A 15,919-nucleotide genomic window follows, 5' to 3' on the forward strand; every position below is an offset into this window, starting at 1 on the left:
GACTCTTAAAGTAGCCTTTGTTGGGCATGTCGAGAACGGTCTCTATGTGATTAACTTTTCGGAGCGACCCACTAAGACCGCGACATGCCTAATGGCTAAAGTTGACGTGGGATGGCTTTGGCATCGTCGTCTCGCCCACGTCAATATGAGATCTTTGCAAAGTATTCTCAAGGGGGGACCATGTCCGTGGACTAACAAATGTTAGTTTTGCCAAAGATCGTGCTTGCAGTGCTTGCATCGAAGGAAAGCTACATGAGAAGGCTCACCCTCCCACGACTATCATCTACTCGAAGAGGCCTTTGGAGCTCCTTCATCTGGATCTCTTTGGACCTCCATCCTTTGATAGTCTTGGGGGTAGAAAGTATTGCTTGGTGATTGTAGATGACTATTCAAGATACACTTGGGTATATTTCTTCAAGAGGAAGAGCGAGACCCAACAAACCGCCATCGACTTTGCAAATGAAGCTCAACGACAATACAATGCAAAGATCTTGACAATAAGAAGTGACAACGACTCCGAGTTCAAGAACTACACCTTGGATGAGTTTTTGAGTGATGAGGGAATCAAGCATCAATATTCCGCACCTTATACCCCTCAACAAAATGGTGTAGCGGAGAGGAAGAACCGGACGTTGATGGATGCGGCAAGGACCATGATGGCGGAGTTCAAGTCTCCGTACAACTTTTGGGCCGAAGCCATCAACACCGCGTGCCATGCATCTAATTGGCTCTACCTCCGCAAAGGCTTGAACAAGACTCCATATGATATACTCACCGGTAACAAGCCCAACCTCAAGTACTTCCGGGTGTTCGGGTGTAAGTGTTTCATTCTCAAGAAAGATGTCTGTTTGTCTAAATTTGAGGCTAGAGCTTATGAGGGCATATTTGTTGGTTATGCTACAAACTCTCATGCTTACCGTGTTCTCAATAAGTCCGCGGGACTTATTGAGGAAACATGTAACGTGGAGTTTGATGAGAATAACGGCTCCCAAGTGGAGCAAAGTGGTACTTGTGATGTAGGTGATGAAATTCCTTCCCAAGCCATAAGAAGAACGGGTGTTAGTCTTATACTACCCATTGAGGAACCCCTTGTGGCCGAAGGAGAAGGACAATGTTCTACTCAAGTGGAACCTTCACCAACCCAAGACCCACACGCTTCCGAAGAACAAAGTGAGGGCCCTCAACCTCAAGAACAAGACCAAGGGCAAGATCAATCTCAAGATGGTGTTGTAACATCAAGTGATGCCCAAGGTCAAGCTCCCTCCTCCGAGCAAGTTCAAGATCAAGAGCTTCCACGAGATCAAGAACAAGCTCAAGATGACGCTCAAGATGATCAAGTGACCACTCCTCATCTCACCCCCGAGGAGGAATTGGAGCGTCGTGCTGCCAAGGTTGCTTCCAAGCTCTCCACCAAGGATCATCTCATGAAAAATGTGCTTGGAAGCTTAAGAAAGGGGGTAAGCACTCATAGACAATTAGCAAACTATTGTGAACATCACGCGTTTGTCTCTTGTGTTGAACCCCAAAAGATCTATGAGGCGCTCGAAGATCTGGATTGGCTCAATGCCATGCATGAAGAACTCAACAACTTCGAGCGTAACAAAGTTTGGAGATTGGTGCCAAGGCCAACGGTGAACCACAATGTCATTGGAACCAAGTGGATATTCAAGAACAAGCAAGATGATCATGGGATTATCATTCGCAACAAGGCTCGTTTGGTAGCACAAGGCTACTCCCAAGTCGAGGGAATCGACTACGGTGAAAGCTTTGCTCCCGTTGCTCGTCTTGAATCCATTCGCATGTTGATTGCATATGCTTCTCATCATAACTTTAGGTTACAACAAGTGGATGTGAAGAGTGCTTTTCTTAATGGTCCTATTAATGAATTGGTTTATGTCAAGTAACCCCCCGGGTTCGAGGATCCCTACTTTCCCGATCATGTGTATCAACTCGATAAGGCACTCTATGGCCTTAAACAAGCCCCACGTGTGTGGTATGACCACCTTACCGAGTTGTTACAAGACCGTGGTTTTGAAGTTGGGCTAATCGCCCCCACTCTTTTTACTAAGAAGGTCAAATGGGAGTTGTTTGTGTGCCAATTATATGTTGATGATATTATCTTTGGTTCCCCTAACAAAGCTTTCAATGAGGAATTTGCCACTCTCATGACCTCAAAGTTCGAGATGTCTTCCATGGGAGAGTTGAAGTTCTTTCTCGGGTTCGAAGTGAAGCAAAGGAGAGAAGGAACCTTCATCAACCAAGCCAAATACACTCAAGCACTGTTCAAGATATCTTCCGATATTCCGATAAATCGACCGATTTATCGCTTATCGTTGTCTGGCCGGTAAGATAAATCGGCCGATATGCCGATAAACTTGCCGATTTACCCCTTATCATGGGTCGACCGATAAGTTCCCGATAAGCGATATCCCCAAAATTGCACTCAAGACATGCTTAAAAGATTCAAGCTAAGTGATGTCAAGCCGGCGTCCACTCCCATGCCCACCAAGTGCCAACTTGACATTGATCCCAATGGTAAAGCGGTGGATCAAAAGGTATATCGCTCCATGATTGGCTCCTTGCTTTACCTTTGTGCATCTAGACCGGATATCATGTTGAGTGTGGGAATTTGTGCATGGTTTCAAGCCGCACCTAAGGAAAGTCACTTTGTGGAGGTCAAGCGAATCTTTCGATATTTGGCTCATACCCCAAACTTTGGCTTATGTACCCAAGAGGAGCAAACTTCAAGCTTGTAGGTTATTCGGACTCGGATTGGGCGGGAGACAAAGTGGATAGGAAGTCCACTTCCGGAGGGTGCCAATTTCTTGGTTGCTCTTTGGTAAGTTGGTCTTCCAAGAAGCAAAGTTGTGTGTCTCTCTCGTCCACGGAAGCGGAGTATGTGGCTGCCGGTAGTTGTTGTGCACAACTTTTATGGATGAGGCAAACTTTAAAGGATTACGGTGTCACTTGTGACAAAGTGCCTCTTTGGTGTGACAATGAAAGTGCCATCAAGATTTCTCTCAACCCGGTGCAACACTTCAAGACAAAGCATATTGAGATTAGGTATCACTTCATCCGAGATCACATTAGGCGAGGGGAGATCGAGCTCAACTATGTCAACACTCATGATAACCTTGCAGATATCTTCATGAAGCCTTTGGATGAAGCAAGATTTCGCGAGTTAAGGCATGAGCTAAATATCATTGATTCGAGCAATGTGACTTGAACCCTTGCACACCCCACCACACTCAACCTGTCGTCTAGTTTAGGTGTAGGCATGGACATAGGGGGAGTGTTGTTCTCTCAATGAACATTCCCTCCCCCCATAATGCATAAACTAACCAAACTCTTTCACATTAACCATTTTTTATGGTACTTGTGCCTCAAAGATGAGTGTTGGTCATGGGCCCAAGGTTAAAATCTTCGCGGTGCCATACGTCTGAACTCAAACATAGGTGGCCTTGGCCACCGCCCTCTCTTGGAGAGGTGTGTGTCTTCGTTCCTTTTGTCAGTTCTGCGTGTGTGTGTTCTCGTGTTTGTCTCGTTTTTTTTCTCCTTTTCTTTTTCTTTTCCTTGAGCATAGCCCTTTTTGGTCAGTCCTTTTTGCGGCAGAGCGGTACTACCGCTGGGTGCGCGGTACTACAGCTGACAAGGGTCAAGCGGTACTACCGCCCACCCCAGCGGTACTATCGCTGCAGGGCGGGCGATGGGGGGGTTATGTCGGGGCAGGGGGAGTTGTTTCTCCCCCATACCCATTCGCCCCCACTCATCTTCCCCGTCGCTCCAGCGACCTCTCGCCACAGGAGGGGCCCGGCCGGCCGCCGTTTTCGTGTCGTCCCTCTCCATTTCCTCCGGTGGAGTCGATCTCCACCACGTCCTCTAGCCATGGATGCCGGTATTGCCCCCGTTCCCGTTCTCTCTTTGCCTAGATCTTGCATCTAGTTTTTAGGGGCAATAGGCATTGTTCTTCTCGTCTTTTGGCTAAGGCGAGGCTTGAGTAGGATGGATATGGCTTCTAGGCCCTGTGGATTGAGGTTTGGTAGGTTTATTTTTGAATTTGGCATCTCCGGTAGTGCCGGATCCGTCCACGGCAGTGGGGAACCGCCGTTCCCCATTTGGCGCGGTACTACCGCCCTCCTCGAGCGGTACTACCGTGCAGGCGGTACTGCCACTTATGGGTCGCGGTACTACCGTTCCCCATCTGGCGCGGTACTACCGCTCTCTTCGAGCGGTACTACCGCGCAAGCTAGATGCCTAATTCCATCTTTTCTTACCAAGCTTTGATCCGTGTTGTGTTCTTTGGTGGCTTATGCTCTTTTCTTTCGTGTGTTTCTTCTGCTCGTGTGTTTGGTTCTAGGTGGTGATCATCCTGAGCAGCAGGCCCGCCGTGTCAACCCCGGTCGTGCCATGTCAAAGCGCTACCGCACTTCTGAGTCAGCCGGTGGTTCATCTAGTGCTCAACCGCCGCCAGCAGGTGCAACCTCAAGTGCTCCATCGCCACCTTAGCACACGAAGAGATCTGCAAGCAAGCCAAAGGGAAAGACTGTGACTGAGATGACTGCCAAGTAATTGTGGGCAAAGCGTCGCCGCAACCCCTATGAGGAAGACCAAGATCCCACTTTGGTCAACCGCCTGTTCTGGAACCGCTTTCAGTTCTCCATCTTCTTTGATGTGATCAAGGCTAAGAAGAATCACTTTGTTGATGTCCGTTCCATCGACACCGATCCAATGGAAAAGGACCCTGAGTACTTTGGCGAAGCCCTTCAGATGTGCACTCAGTTGAACATTCTCAGAATCATGCAGTTCAACAAGTACTTTGATGCTGACATCATATGTCAATTCTATGCCACTGTCCATCTTGGAACTGATGCAGAAAGGACCTTGACTTGGATGACGAATGGCAAGTTGCTCACTATCACGTGGAAGGCCTTCATGGAGTTACTTGGGGTGGAAGATCACGGGCTTGAGCATCCAGTCGGCTTCCGTCCTCACCGCAATGTCACCTCCACTCACAAGCAAGCTCTCTGGCCCTACTGCTCTCAGAAGGTTAACCCCAAGACAAAGAAGGTAACCTATGAGCTGTCTACCTATCTGGACATCCTTCACCGTGTCTTCCGCGAGACTCTTTTCCTGCGCATTGGGAATCTGGATATGGTCCACTCCTATCTTGTGGACATGCTTCTCTTCTGCCAGCATGAGAAGGAAGAAACCACTAGAGAGACCCTGGACATTTCTCATGTTATGTGGTCTGAACTTCTGTCTGCCATTTCTGAGTGCAAGTGCCCGATCTATGGTCCTTTCATCATGTTGCTCATTGAGAAGGCCTGGGCACATCACTATCCAAGGGCTTCGCTGGAAACTGGAGAGTTAATTTCTCATGATATCAAACGTCTGCGGAAGAAGGACAACTGGGGCACCCAGGCCCATCGATCTGATGCTCCACCTTCTGAGGCTGACATGGAGTCCGAGGACGATGCTGAGGCCGACAAGGATGAGGACTATGAGCCTCCGGTGTGGAGCCCTCATGGGCTAAGAGGATTAAGCACAAGATGAAGAAGCTTTTCTGCATGGAGTTTCATGGCCAGTACATGTCTCATGTCTCTGAGAAGAAGGCCCGCAGACGTCACAAGGAGCTCATGCGCCAGTTGGGTGCCACTGTTAACAGCGGATCTGAGGAAAGGATCACTGACGAGGAGGAGTGGGTTCAGCAGCATTGCCCATGGACCGATTCAGACGCCGAGCAGTTTCTGACCGACGACGGCGGTGCAGACGATCACGCTGAGATGTGATGTTTGAGATCCTCAGCTTGCTATCACCTAGAGCCGTAGCAACGTTCTTTGCCCTTTTGGTGTCTCGCTGCCAAAGGGGGAGAGAGTTTAGGGATTTGTGTTGTTGCCGTGTTGCGAGTGTGTCTTTGTGGTTTGTGGTGTCTTGTGTTTTCTCGTCGTTTTGCTTGGTTTGGTTTGGTGCCAGTGAGACCTAAGTTCTAGACATATGGTGTGAGACATATGCTACCTTATCTTTACCTTTATTATCTATGTCTATCTAGTACTGTAGTATCTTATGAGTTGCATGCTTATCCTGTTTTATACCCTGCTCTCATGTATCCTGTGCTTAGAATTGTTGGACTATAAAATATAGGGGGAGTGTTGATCCTAATGTGTGTGTCTTGCATTCCAAAGGCACTACTAACTAGGTGGACACATTCAGGGGGAGCCCATCTATATTTTGTAGTTTTAAGTATCTTTACCTTCATGTCTTTTCCCTGTGCAAATCCCTGGTTGTCATCAATCCGCCAAAAGGGGGAGATTGTTAAGGCATATCTCTCTCGATGTAGTTTTGGTGATTGATGACAACATATTTGCGGACTAACCATGTGCTTTGAGCATTTCAGAGATTCATCCTTTGGCTCGAGACGATTTCTTTCCCCTCGGAGTGTTTTTCAAGACGGTGTAGCTCTTTCATTTCTTGTTGGTGGACTAGTTTCTTAGGAGTCACCGTACTATCAAGAGGGGGTCCGCTTTGGTAAGGCTAGGGTGGAATCATCACGTACACTTCCGTTTCACACCCTCTGGGCCTTCCCGCGTCGTTGGAGGTTTGAGTCCGAGCTTTTTGGGCAGTCTTTGGCCCCAGCGGTAGTACTGCGGTGCCCAGCGGTAGTACTGCTTGAGGGTCCTCAGCGACAGTACCGCTGCGGTACCGGGCCACTACCGCCTCGACTCGAGGGAGGCGCTTCTCGTGTCGGGTTGAGCGGCACTTGCAGCGGTAGTAGGTGCGGTAGTACCACTCGAGAGCGGTAGTACCGCCCTACCACCGCGGCAGTACCGCGATGGGCCAGTCCCTCCTCTTTCTTCAAGCCCTCCCAGGATGGGCGGTAGTACCGCAAGGGGAGCGGTAGTACCGCTGGGTCCAGCGGTAGTACCGCCCTCTGCGGGGCTGTTTTGGGGGTAATGGTTGGATGGGGTCCTTTTGTATAAAATGGGGTCTCCTTCTTCCTCATTGACTCACATCTTCCCCCATAAGCTCCATCAATGCTCCAAGCTCCATTTTTGCCCGATCTCTCTCCCTAGCCAATCATACTTGTTGATTTTCTCGGGAGTGGTTGAGAAGGCCCCGATCAACACTTCCACCAAGAGAAATTTGATTCCACCACCAATCCCTAGCGGATCTTGTTACTCTTAGGTGTTTGAGCACCCTAAACAGTTGAGGTCACCACGGAGCCATAGTCCATTGTGGTGAAACTTGGTGGTGTTGTTGGGAGCCTCCGATTGAGTTGTGGAGTTTGCCCCAACCTTGTTTGTAAAGGTCCGGTCTCCGCCTCCAAGGGCACCAATAGTGAAATCACGGCATCTCGCATTGTGTGAGGGCGTGAGGAGAATACGGTGGCCCTAGTGGCTTCTTGGTGAGCATTGTGCCTCCACACCGCTCTAACGAAGACGTACTTCCCCTCAAAAGGAAGGAACTTCGGTAACACATCCTCGTCTTCACCGGGTCCACTCTTGGTTATCTCTTACCTTTACTTGTGCAAGCTTATTAGTGCTACTTCTCTTGCTTGCTTGTATGTTCATTGTTGTTGCATCATATAGGTTGCTCGCCTAGTTGCACATCTAGACAACCTACTTAGATGCAAAGTTTAATTTGGTAAAGAAAAGCTAAAAATTGTTAGTTTCCTATTCACCCCCCCCCCTCTAGTCAACCATATTGATCCTTTCAGACGTTCACATGACACCACTAAGGGAATCACAACATACATACTATCAAAATATCGAACACATATCAAGTTCACATGATTACTTGCAGCATGATTTCTCCCGTGACCTCAAGAACAAAAGTAACTACTCATAAATGATAATCATGCTCAAGATCAGAGGGGTATTAAATAGCATATTGGATCTGAACATATAATCTTCCACTAAATAAACCATATAGTAATCAACTACAAGATGTAATCAACACTACTAGTCACCCACAAGCACTAATCTACAGTTCCGGTAACAAGATTGAACACAAGACATGAACTAGGGTTTGAGATGAGATGGTGCCGTTGAAGATGTTGATGAAGATTGCCCTCTCCAAGATGGGAGAGTTGTTGGTGATGATGATGACGATGATTTCCCCCTCCGGGAGGAAAGTTCCCCCGGTGGAATCGCTCTACTGGAGGGCAAAAGTGCTCCTGCCCAAGTTCCGCCTCGAGACGGTGGCGCTCTGTCCCGAAAGTCCTCCCCTTATTTTTTCTAGGTCAAAATGGCTTATATACCAGAAGATGGGCCTGGGTGAGCACAACCCACCAGGGCGCGCCTGGGCTCCTTGGCGTGCCCAGGTGGGTTGTGCCCACCTGGTGGGCCCCCTCTGGTAGTTACTTTCTCCAATATTCTTCATATATTTGATAAAAAATCTCCGTGAAGTTTTAGCTTGTTTGGAGTTGTGCAGAATAGGTGGCCTGGTGTAGCTTTTCTAGGTCCAGATTTCCAGCTGCCGAAATTCTCCCTCTTTGTGTATACCTTGCATATTATGAGCGAAACGGCATTAGAATTACTCCCAAAAAAGCATTATTATGGATAAAAACATCATAAATAACAGTAAGAAAATATGATGCAAAATGGACGTACCAACGGTCAATTGCAAAGGTGATATCTGATAGAGATAGATAAAACTAAATAAAAGATAACTAAATATTTTTGGGTTTTTTGGTTTATAGATCTGAAAATAAAAGATTGCAAAATAGTAGATTGGAAACAAATATGATAGAAAATAGACCCGCGGGCCATAGGTTTCACTAGAGGCTTCTCTCATGAAGGCAAATAATATGGTGGGTGAACAAATTACTGTCGAGCAATTGATAGAAAAGCGCAAAGTTATGATGATATCCAAGGCAATGATTATGAATATAGGCATCACGTTCGTGTCAAGTAGACCGACTCCTACCTGCATCTACTACTATTACTCCACACATCGACCGCTATCCAGCATACATCTAGAGTATTAAGTTCATAAAGAACGGAGTAACGTCTTAAGTAAGATGACATGATGTAGAGGGATAAACTCAAGCAATATGATGAAAACCCCATCTTTTTATCCTTGATGGCAACAATACAAATACGTGCCTCGCTACCCCTACTTTGTCACTGGGTGAGGACACCGCAAGATTGAACCCAAAACTAAGCACCTCTCCCATTGCAAGAAAAACCAATCTAGTTGGCCAAACCAAACTGATAATTCGAAGAGAAATACAAAGATATAAAATCATGCATATAAGAATTCGAAGAAGATTCAAATAATATTCATAGATAATCTGATCATAAATCCACAATTCATCGAATCTCGACAAACACACCGCAAAAGAAGATTACATCGGATAGATCTCCAAGAGCATCGAGGAGAAAATGGTATTGAGAATCAAAGAGAGAGAAGAAGCCATCTAGCTGCTAGCTATGGACCCGTAGGTCTAAGGTAAACTACTCACGCTTCATCGGAAGGGTAATAGGGTTGATATAGAAGCCCTCCGTGATGAATCCCCCTCTGGCAGATCACCGGAAAAGGCCCCAAGATGGGATCTCATGGGTACAGAAGGTTGCGGCAGGAAAAGTGTTTTCGTGGCTCCCTCTGAGGGTTTTGGAATATATGTGAATTTATAGGACGAAGAGGTAGGTCAGGAAATCCCCGAGAGGGCCACAAGGCAGGGGTGCCCCCCCTAGGGCGCGCCCTCCACCCTTGCCGCCGCCTCGTGGCTCTTCTGGCTTGGGCTCCAAGTCCTTCGGGTGTCTTCTGGTCCAAGAAAAATCATCACAAAGTTTTATTCCGTTTGATATTCCTTTTCTGTGAAACTCAAAAACAAGGGGAAAACAGAAACTGGCACTGGGCTCTGGGTTAATAGTTAGTCCCAAAAATAATATAAAATAGCATATTAATGCATATAAAACATCCAAAATAGATAATATAATAGAATGGAACAATCAAAAATTATAGATACGTTGGAGACGTATCACCTACAGGGATGTAGATCGCGGACAAGACAAGAGACAACTTCACGGAACAATTTTATTTTACACATAGGGGATGTTATGTCAAAGTCTTCCATTGATCCTCTCAACAAATACCTTGGGTTGCAAGGCTTATGCCTCAACCCATACCTTACCGAACTACTCACACATAAAGATCATATCGCGGGAAGAAAACATTGAAGAACACATCTTGAGATTGATTGATTGCAATATCTCTTACAGTGGATGCCTTGTGTGATGCACGATTACAAGTATGAATGGGATGGATAAGCACTATGGTGGTGGTGGAGATGGCTATGGTGGTGGTGGCGGCTAGGGTTTGTGGATGAGGATGATGATGAAGAGGTTCTAGCTTCTGTGCTCGTCTCTTGGTTCACATTTCGACGGGGTCCCTTTAACAAAAGTTGTTTGGGTGGACGATCTGCCAAACGGGTGCTCATACGGGCGCTCGTGCCCGTATGGAACGTCGTCTTATGTGCTGACTTCGTGTAGATGCTTCCCGTTGATTCCTTCTTCCTCCATTCTCCTTCCATTCCATTTCCACACGTGATTTCTTCCCTTTTTAGCCCATTTCCTGTGGAAACACATCAAAGAGAGGATTTGTGGATTCCTTTGCATTCATTAGTCATTAGTACCGATATCGGAGCGAACATCTCTTTTTAATTGAAATATCTCGGTTTAAACAAAGGTGAAATAAGTGTAAAAATATCACTCAACAACCACAACCACCTTCAGGCTTCTACCGCTCCCCCGATGTGGGGCTACATCGACGATGCCCGCGGCGATGGCGACCATGTCCACGCATCTGCCGCACCATGGCATGGGCCTCCGCTTCGAGGACGACCACGGGGACGATGACCACTCCAGGCATCTGCGCTCCCCGATGTGGTCACAAACGCTACCTGCCCCGCTCCCATCGGGGTGCTTGGAGATCAGCGCAGGTGTCCTAGTCAGAGCTTTGCTCGGTAATGCCTAGCCCCGGAACTCTTCCATTTCTACTTTTTTTTTGTTCTCGAGATGCATACATTAGAAGTGAATCTGCTGGCCGGAGGTGAACTAGGTCGTTTTGTTTTGAATGTGTCAACTGAACCAATAGAACAACCTTTTTCTATGTATTTCGTTACCACTGACTGAAAATCATTTGTTTTGTGTGATCTGAGCAAAACAGAGATGCATACTAGTCTTCCAGGATGGAATGGCATTTTTTGTCCCTACATTTTGTTGTAGTTGTGATAGACTATGAGATTTGAGAAGAAAATAAATGATTTAGAGCTAGATTGATCATGCCATGTGCGCTGAATTTCTACAGTGGGGAAAGGGATTTTTAGAGTTTATGGTCATCTTCGTTGAACAGCATAAGAGATAATTAAACTGAAAAGGGATACGTAATCAAAGCTTGTTTTTCATTTAGAGAGAAGGATTCATGACTGAACGTGTACTCTACTATACATTTTTTCTTAAATTTTCCATCTCATTGTACAAATTTTCTTAAATTTTCCTGGAAGATGGCAAATATAGTTATCGAATCATGGCAACTTTAGTTCTCGGATCATGGAAAATTCATTGCTTTCTTGCCATGGCAACTTTTGATTTTGGATCATGGTGCAAATTTAACTGTTTCTACCATGGCATTTTTTTGGTAGACCATGGCAACTAATCATATACTTTTTGCCATGTAAACATAAAAAATTTAGCTAACTGATCATGGCAAATTTAGTTTACGCATCATAGCAAATTTGCTTCCTGGAAGATGGCAAATATGGTTATCGAATGATGGCAAATTTAGTTCTCGGGTCATGGCAAATTCATTGCTTTCTTGCCATGGCAATTTTTGATTTTTAAAATTGTCGTTGTAATTCTTTAAATTGTCAAAAACAACACAAAATGCCAAATATTGCCATGGCAAGTTTTACTAATTATTTCACCTTTATTAACATGGCAAATTTACCTAAATCCCCATGGCAATATTTAACTTTTATTGCCATGGCAAGTTTTATTATTAATTTTACTTTTATTAACATGGCAAAGTTATCTAAATCCCCATGGCAATATTTAAATTTTTATTGTGTTTAACTATTTTTTGCCATGGCTAATATACCTTCATTAACATGGCAAATTTACCTAAATCCCCATGGTAATACTTAACTTTTATTGCCATGGCAAGTTTTTATTTTTATTTTACTGATGGCAAATTGACCCTTATTAACATGGCAAATTTACCTAAATTCCCATGGCAATTTTTTAATTTTATTGCCATGGCAAGATTTGCTACTCCCTCCGTTCAAAAATTCTTGTCCTAGATTTGTCTAAATACGATGTATCAAATCACATTTTAGTATTAGATACATGCGTATCTAACAAATCTAAGACAAGAATTTCGGGATGGAGGGAGTATTTATTTGGCCTTTATTAACATGGCAGATTTTACTTTTTTTGCCATGTCAAATATATGCAAAATTTAATATGATTTTGGTTATGGCGTTTCTCTTTGTTCTTTTTTTTAGTTTTTCATCTTTTTGTGTTTTTTCAGACACGGCATTTTTCGCATACATTACATGTAAATTTAAGTAAAAATACTATGACATTTTTTGCTATGAATTTGCCATTGCAAATTATTTTGTTTGTATGATGGAAATTGCCATGACGTTTCTTTTCTTTTTGGGGTTATTGTTAAAATATATTCTTGTTCACCCATGCCAATTTTCTTCGTTTGAAATTTGATGGCATTTTTTACTTATCAAAGCAAAAAAAATGGGTTTTTTTGTCACAGCAAAAGAGAAGAAAAATCTGGGCTTTTTTCTTTTATTTTGCGTTACCTTTTGGGCTGTTAGGGGCTGGGAGGCGTTCGCGCCTTGGCTTTCTCCTCCCGAATGAGTGGGTTCAATTGTTGCCTCTCTCGTACCGAACGAAACGTTCGACCTAGGATGCTCCCAAACTATACCTGGGCATATCTCGGGCCGGGCCGGGCTTCAGGCCGGGCCAAAAAAAGCCTGGTGCTACAAACCTAGGCCCAAGCCTGGCCTGACCCAGCCATCGCGCCTACAAAATCGGGCCCGAGCCCGAGAAAGCCCGACACGGCCCGGTCGGCCCGGCCTGACCACGACTAAAAATGTGTTTTGTGCATACCCGAGACCGGCCCGACCTGCCCGTCGGGCTCAGTTTCCAGGCCCAAGCCCGGCCCGATGGCACACTCAGGCTCAACTCGGCCCGGGATTTTTGGGCCGGGTCGGGCCGTCCAGGCCGGGCTGCCTATGGCCAAGTCTATCCCAAACCGAACGTTCCCGCAATATCAAGGTCCAATTTTTACTATTTCTGATGGTCGTTGTGTTCGAGAGAAGCTAACGTGCGAGGGGAGAAAGGGGGCAAGGACAATGGCGAGGAGAAGGGGTCGGGAAAGGTGGCGTGAAGGAGAAATGAAGGCAGCAAGGGAAAGGGGACGGAAATGAGGGTGCAAAAGTGTGATGGAGTTTCCCGCAAAAAAAGTGTGATGTAGTTTTCATAAAAAGGTCCGGTCGCGTCAGTTATTTCGGTACGGAGGGAGTAGCATTTCTCTGCCAGACGAAGAGAAGATTATTACTCGCAATAACAAAAAAAAACACAAGAGAAGGATAAATGGCGTGTGTCTGGAGTTGATAAATTGCAAAGCTTCACGAAAGTACAATGTGAGATTCCTCGGGTTCCGATTCCCATTTGACAGCAGCCACGGCACAAGTTTCCTTCCGAACAGTACAATTTGTCATCAGGGTCACCAACTTGAGTTTGAAACGCGTGCTATATATATCAGCAGTTCACGTTCAGCACTGCACGGCAGCATAAAGAGAGATTCTTCGAGTCTCAATTAGTAGCAGATAAATTTTCCAATCAGCATCTAGACCAGATAAATCTCTCCCTCCATCCAAGAATCTACTTTACCCGAGACTTTGCCGTGCGCTCATTGGGCTCAATCATATGCGATAAACGAAGTTCTATCCGCCGCGCCATCGCCTTCTTTCCCTCTTTATAAAAGGCCAGCAAGGAGCTCAGGCTTCTTCCAACACCACAATGGCTCACAACTTCGTGCCTGATGCATGGGGTTGGATCACCAGCCTGCCTCCATTCTCCCAGTGGCGCACCAACACCATGTCCCTCTGCATCTGCGCCACGCCTTCAGCGTCGGCGTCATCACAGCCGACATCAATGACCCTCTCGGTTGCCAAAACACCTCCCACCCAGCCTTCCTACCTCACCTTCTCCATCTCCGCCAACTACCGTGAGCCGATATTCCTGTGGACGTCGAAACCGGTCCACCTGAAAACCAAGGCGCAGCAATCCCTGGACGAGCAAGACATGGTGCAGCTGTTTGTGGACATCGTGAACCAGGTGCTGTGGTACGGGCCGGACAACAGCAGCAAGCCGTCCTTCCGGTTCCCCGGGGCGCAGCACCTCCATGGCGGCAGCTTCAGCGACGCGTTCAACATAGTCTTCTTGTCACTTGCTTTCCTGGTCTGCATCTACGAGGCGCCCCGCGACCTCCGCCGTGGGTGCCTGGACTCACTGAGGACCCAGCTGACCAGCCCAAAGTGCAGAGGCGCTGCAAAGACCCTCGTCAAAATGCTCGGCGCCAACCTCGAGGACCAGTGGATGCAGACGATGAATCTCGCGGTGACCAACTGGATGGTCGAGATGCGGTCCTCACACCACGCGCCCAGGGCAGCGTCACCGCTCTTCTCGTACGCCCTCCAGGCAAGCGGGCTCTGGAAGGTCCAGCTGTACTGCCCAGTGATCGCCATGGGCATGGAGGATCCTGCGGCAGCGGCGGCGCAGGATGAGCGCCTTCTCTTCTCACTCACTTATCAGCAACTTGAAGGCGTGGTCCAGCTAGCCTACAAAACAGTCAGAAGGGATAACTGGATTGACATCGAGGTAAAGGTGGATAACATAAGGTCAGTGGTATTCACATATACAGATTTCCATTCTCTTTGTCGCATTAACCATTTCTAAGCACCCCTGACCGCTGTCATCAATACCAAAAAATTAATAGAGAGAACAGCCGAGTTTTGTAGTTGACATTTCCTCAAAGGTCTAACTAACAACTTAGATCCTTGGAAGAGTAAAACTATTTTGTTGATGCCTACAGCAAGGCAACAACATGTTTTAGAAGTTCAAATGCTTGTTGATCTTAGCTGTGACTGGGCTAAATGTTTACTCAATCAAAAACACTGAAATCTAACAACTCAATTGTTTCAGTTAAGATACTGCCAACCGTAGAAAGCAAATTTCGAATTTCCTCATATATGTGAAGAACACTTACTGTGGCATTCCTCGATATCAGGTGCGACGTGGACCCTTTGGTCTCCGAGACCCTCATGGCGGAGCGCGGATATGGTTCTGAAGAGAAGCATTTCCCATCTCGTGTCATGCTGCAGATCACACCTATGCAACAAACAGATGTACTGTCAGTTTCAGTCAGCAAGTCATCCGACAACCCCACCCACGAGTTCGGTATTGAAAAAGGCTTCGAGGGCTCGTTCGATCCCCCAAACTCATTTGGTCTCAAGGCCTCTGTCACTGAAAGCCTCACGCTGGCCATGAAACCCTGGAAATTCGAGCAGTCCGTGCACGGAAACACTGCAACCTTGAACTGGTTTCTGCACGACGGCATGAACGGGAGGGAGGTTTGTGCTTCAAAGCCTTCCAAGCTTTCGCTGCTTCAGCCGAGGGCTTGGTTCCGTGACAGGTACTCAAATGCGTACCGCCCATTCACAAAGCAGGGCGGAATCATTTTTGCCCGCGATGAGTATGGAGACAGTGTAAACTGGAAGGTCTGTGGTGCAGCATTAGGAAAGACTATGGACTGGGAAATCAGAGGCTGGATTTGGCTAACCTACTGGCCAAACAAACAAAGGACCTCTCACAGTGAGACAAGGTGGTTTGAATTC

At 46.5% G+C, this 15,919-nt stretch overlaps 1 protein-coding gene across 1 annotated transcript; it reads left to right on the forward strand.

The window, feature by feature from the left end:
* Positions 1–13,950: 13,950 nt before the first annotated feature.
* LOC125542839 lies at positions 13,951–15,919 on the forward strand (the record flags this gene model as incomplete). The annotated part of the gene is given in 2 exon segments (XM_048706063.1): positions 13,951–14,923; positions 15,313–15,919. Coding segments are annotated over 2 exon segments (1,488 nt in total), but the record flags the coding sequence as incomplete, so codon positions are not given.

Source organism: Triticum urartu, chromosome 3, assembly GCF_003073215.2.
Source record: "Triticum urartu cultivar G1812 chromosome 3, Tu2.1, whole genome shotgun sequence".
Taxonomy (NCBI): domain Eukaryota; kingdom Viridiplantae; phylum Streptophyta; class Magnoliopsida; order Poales; family Poaceae; genus Triticum; species Triticum urartu.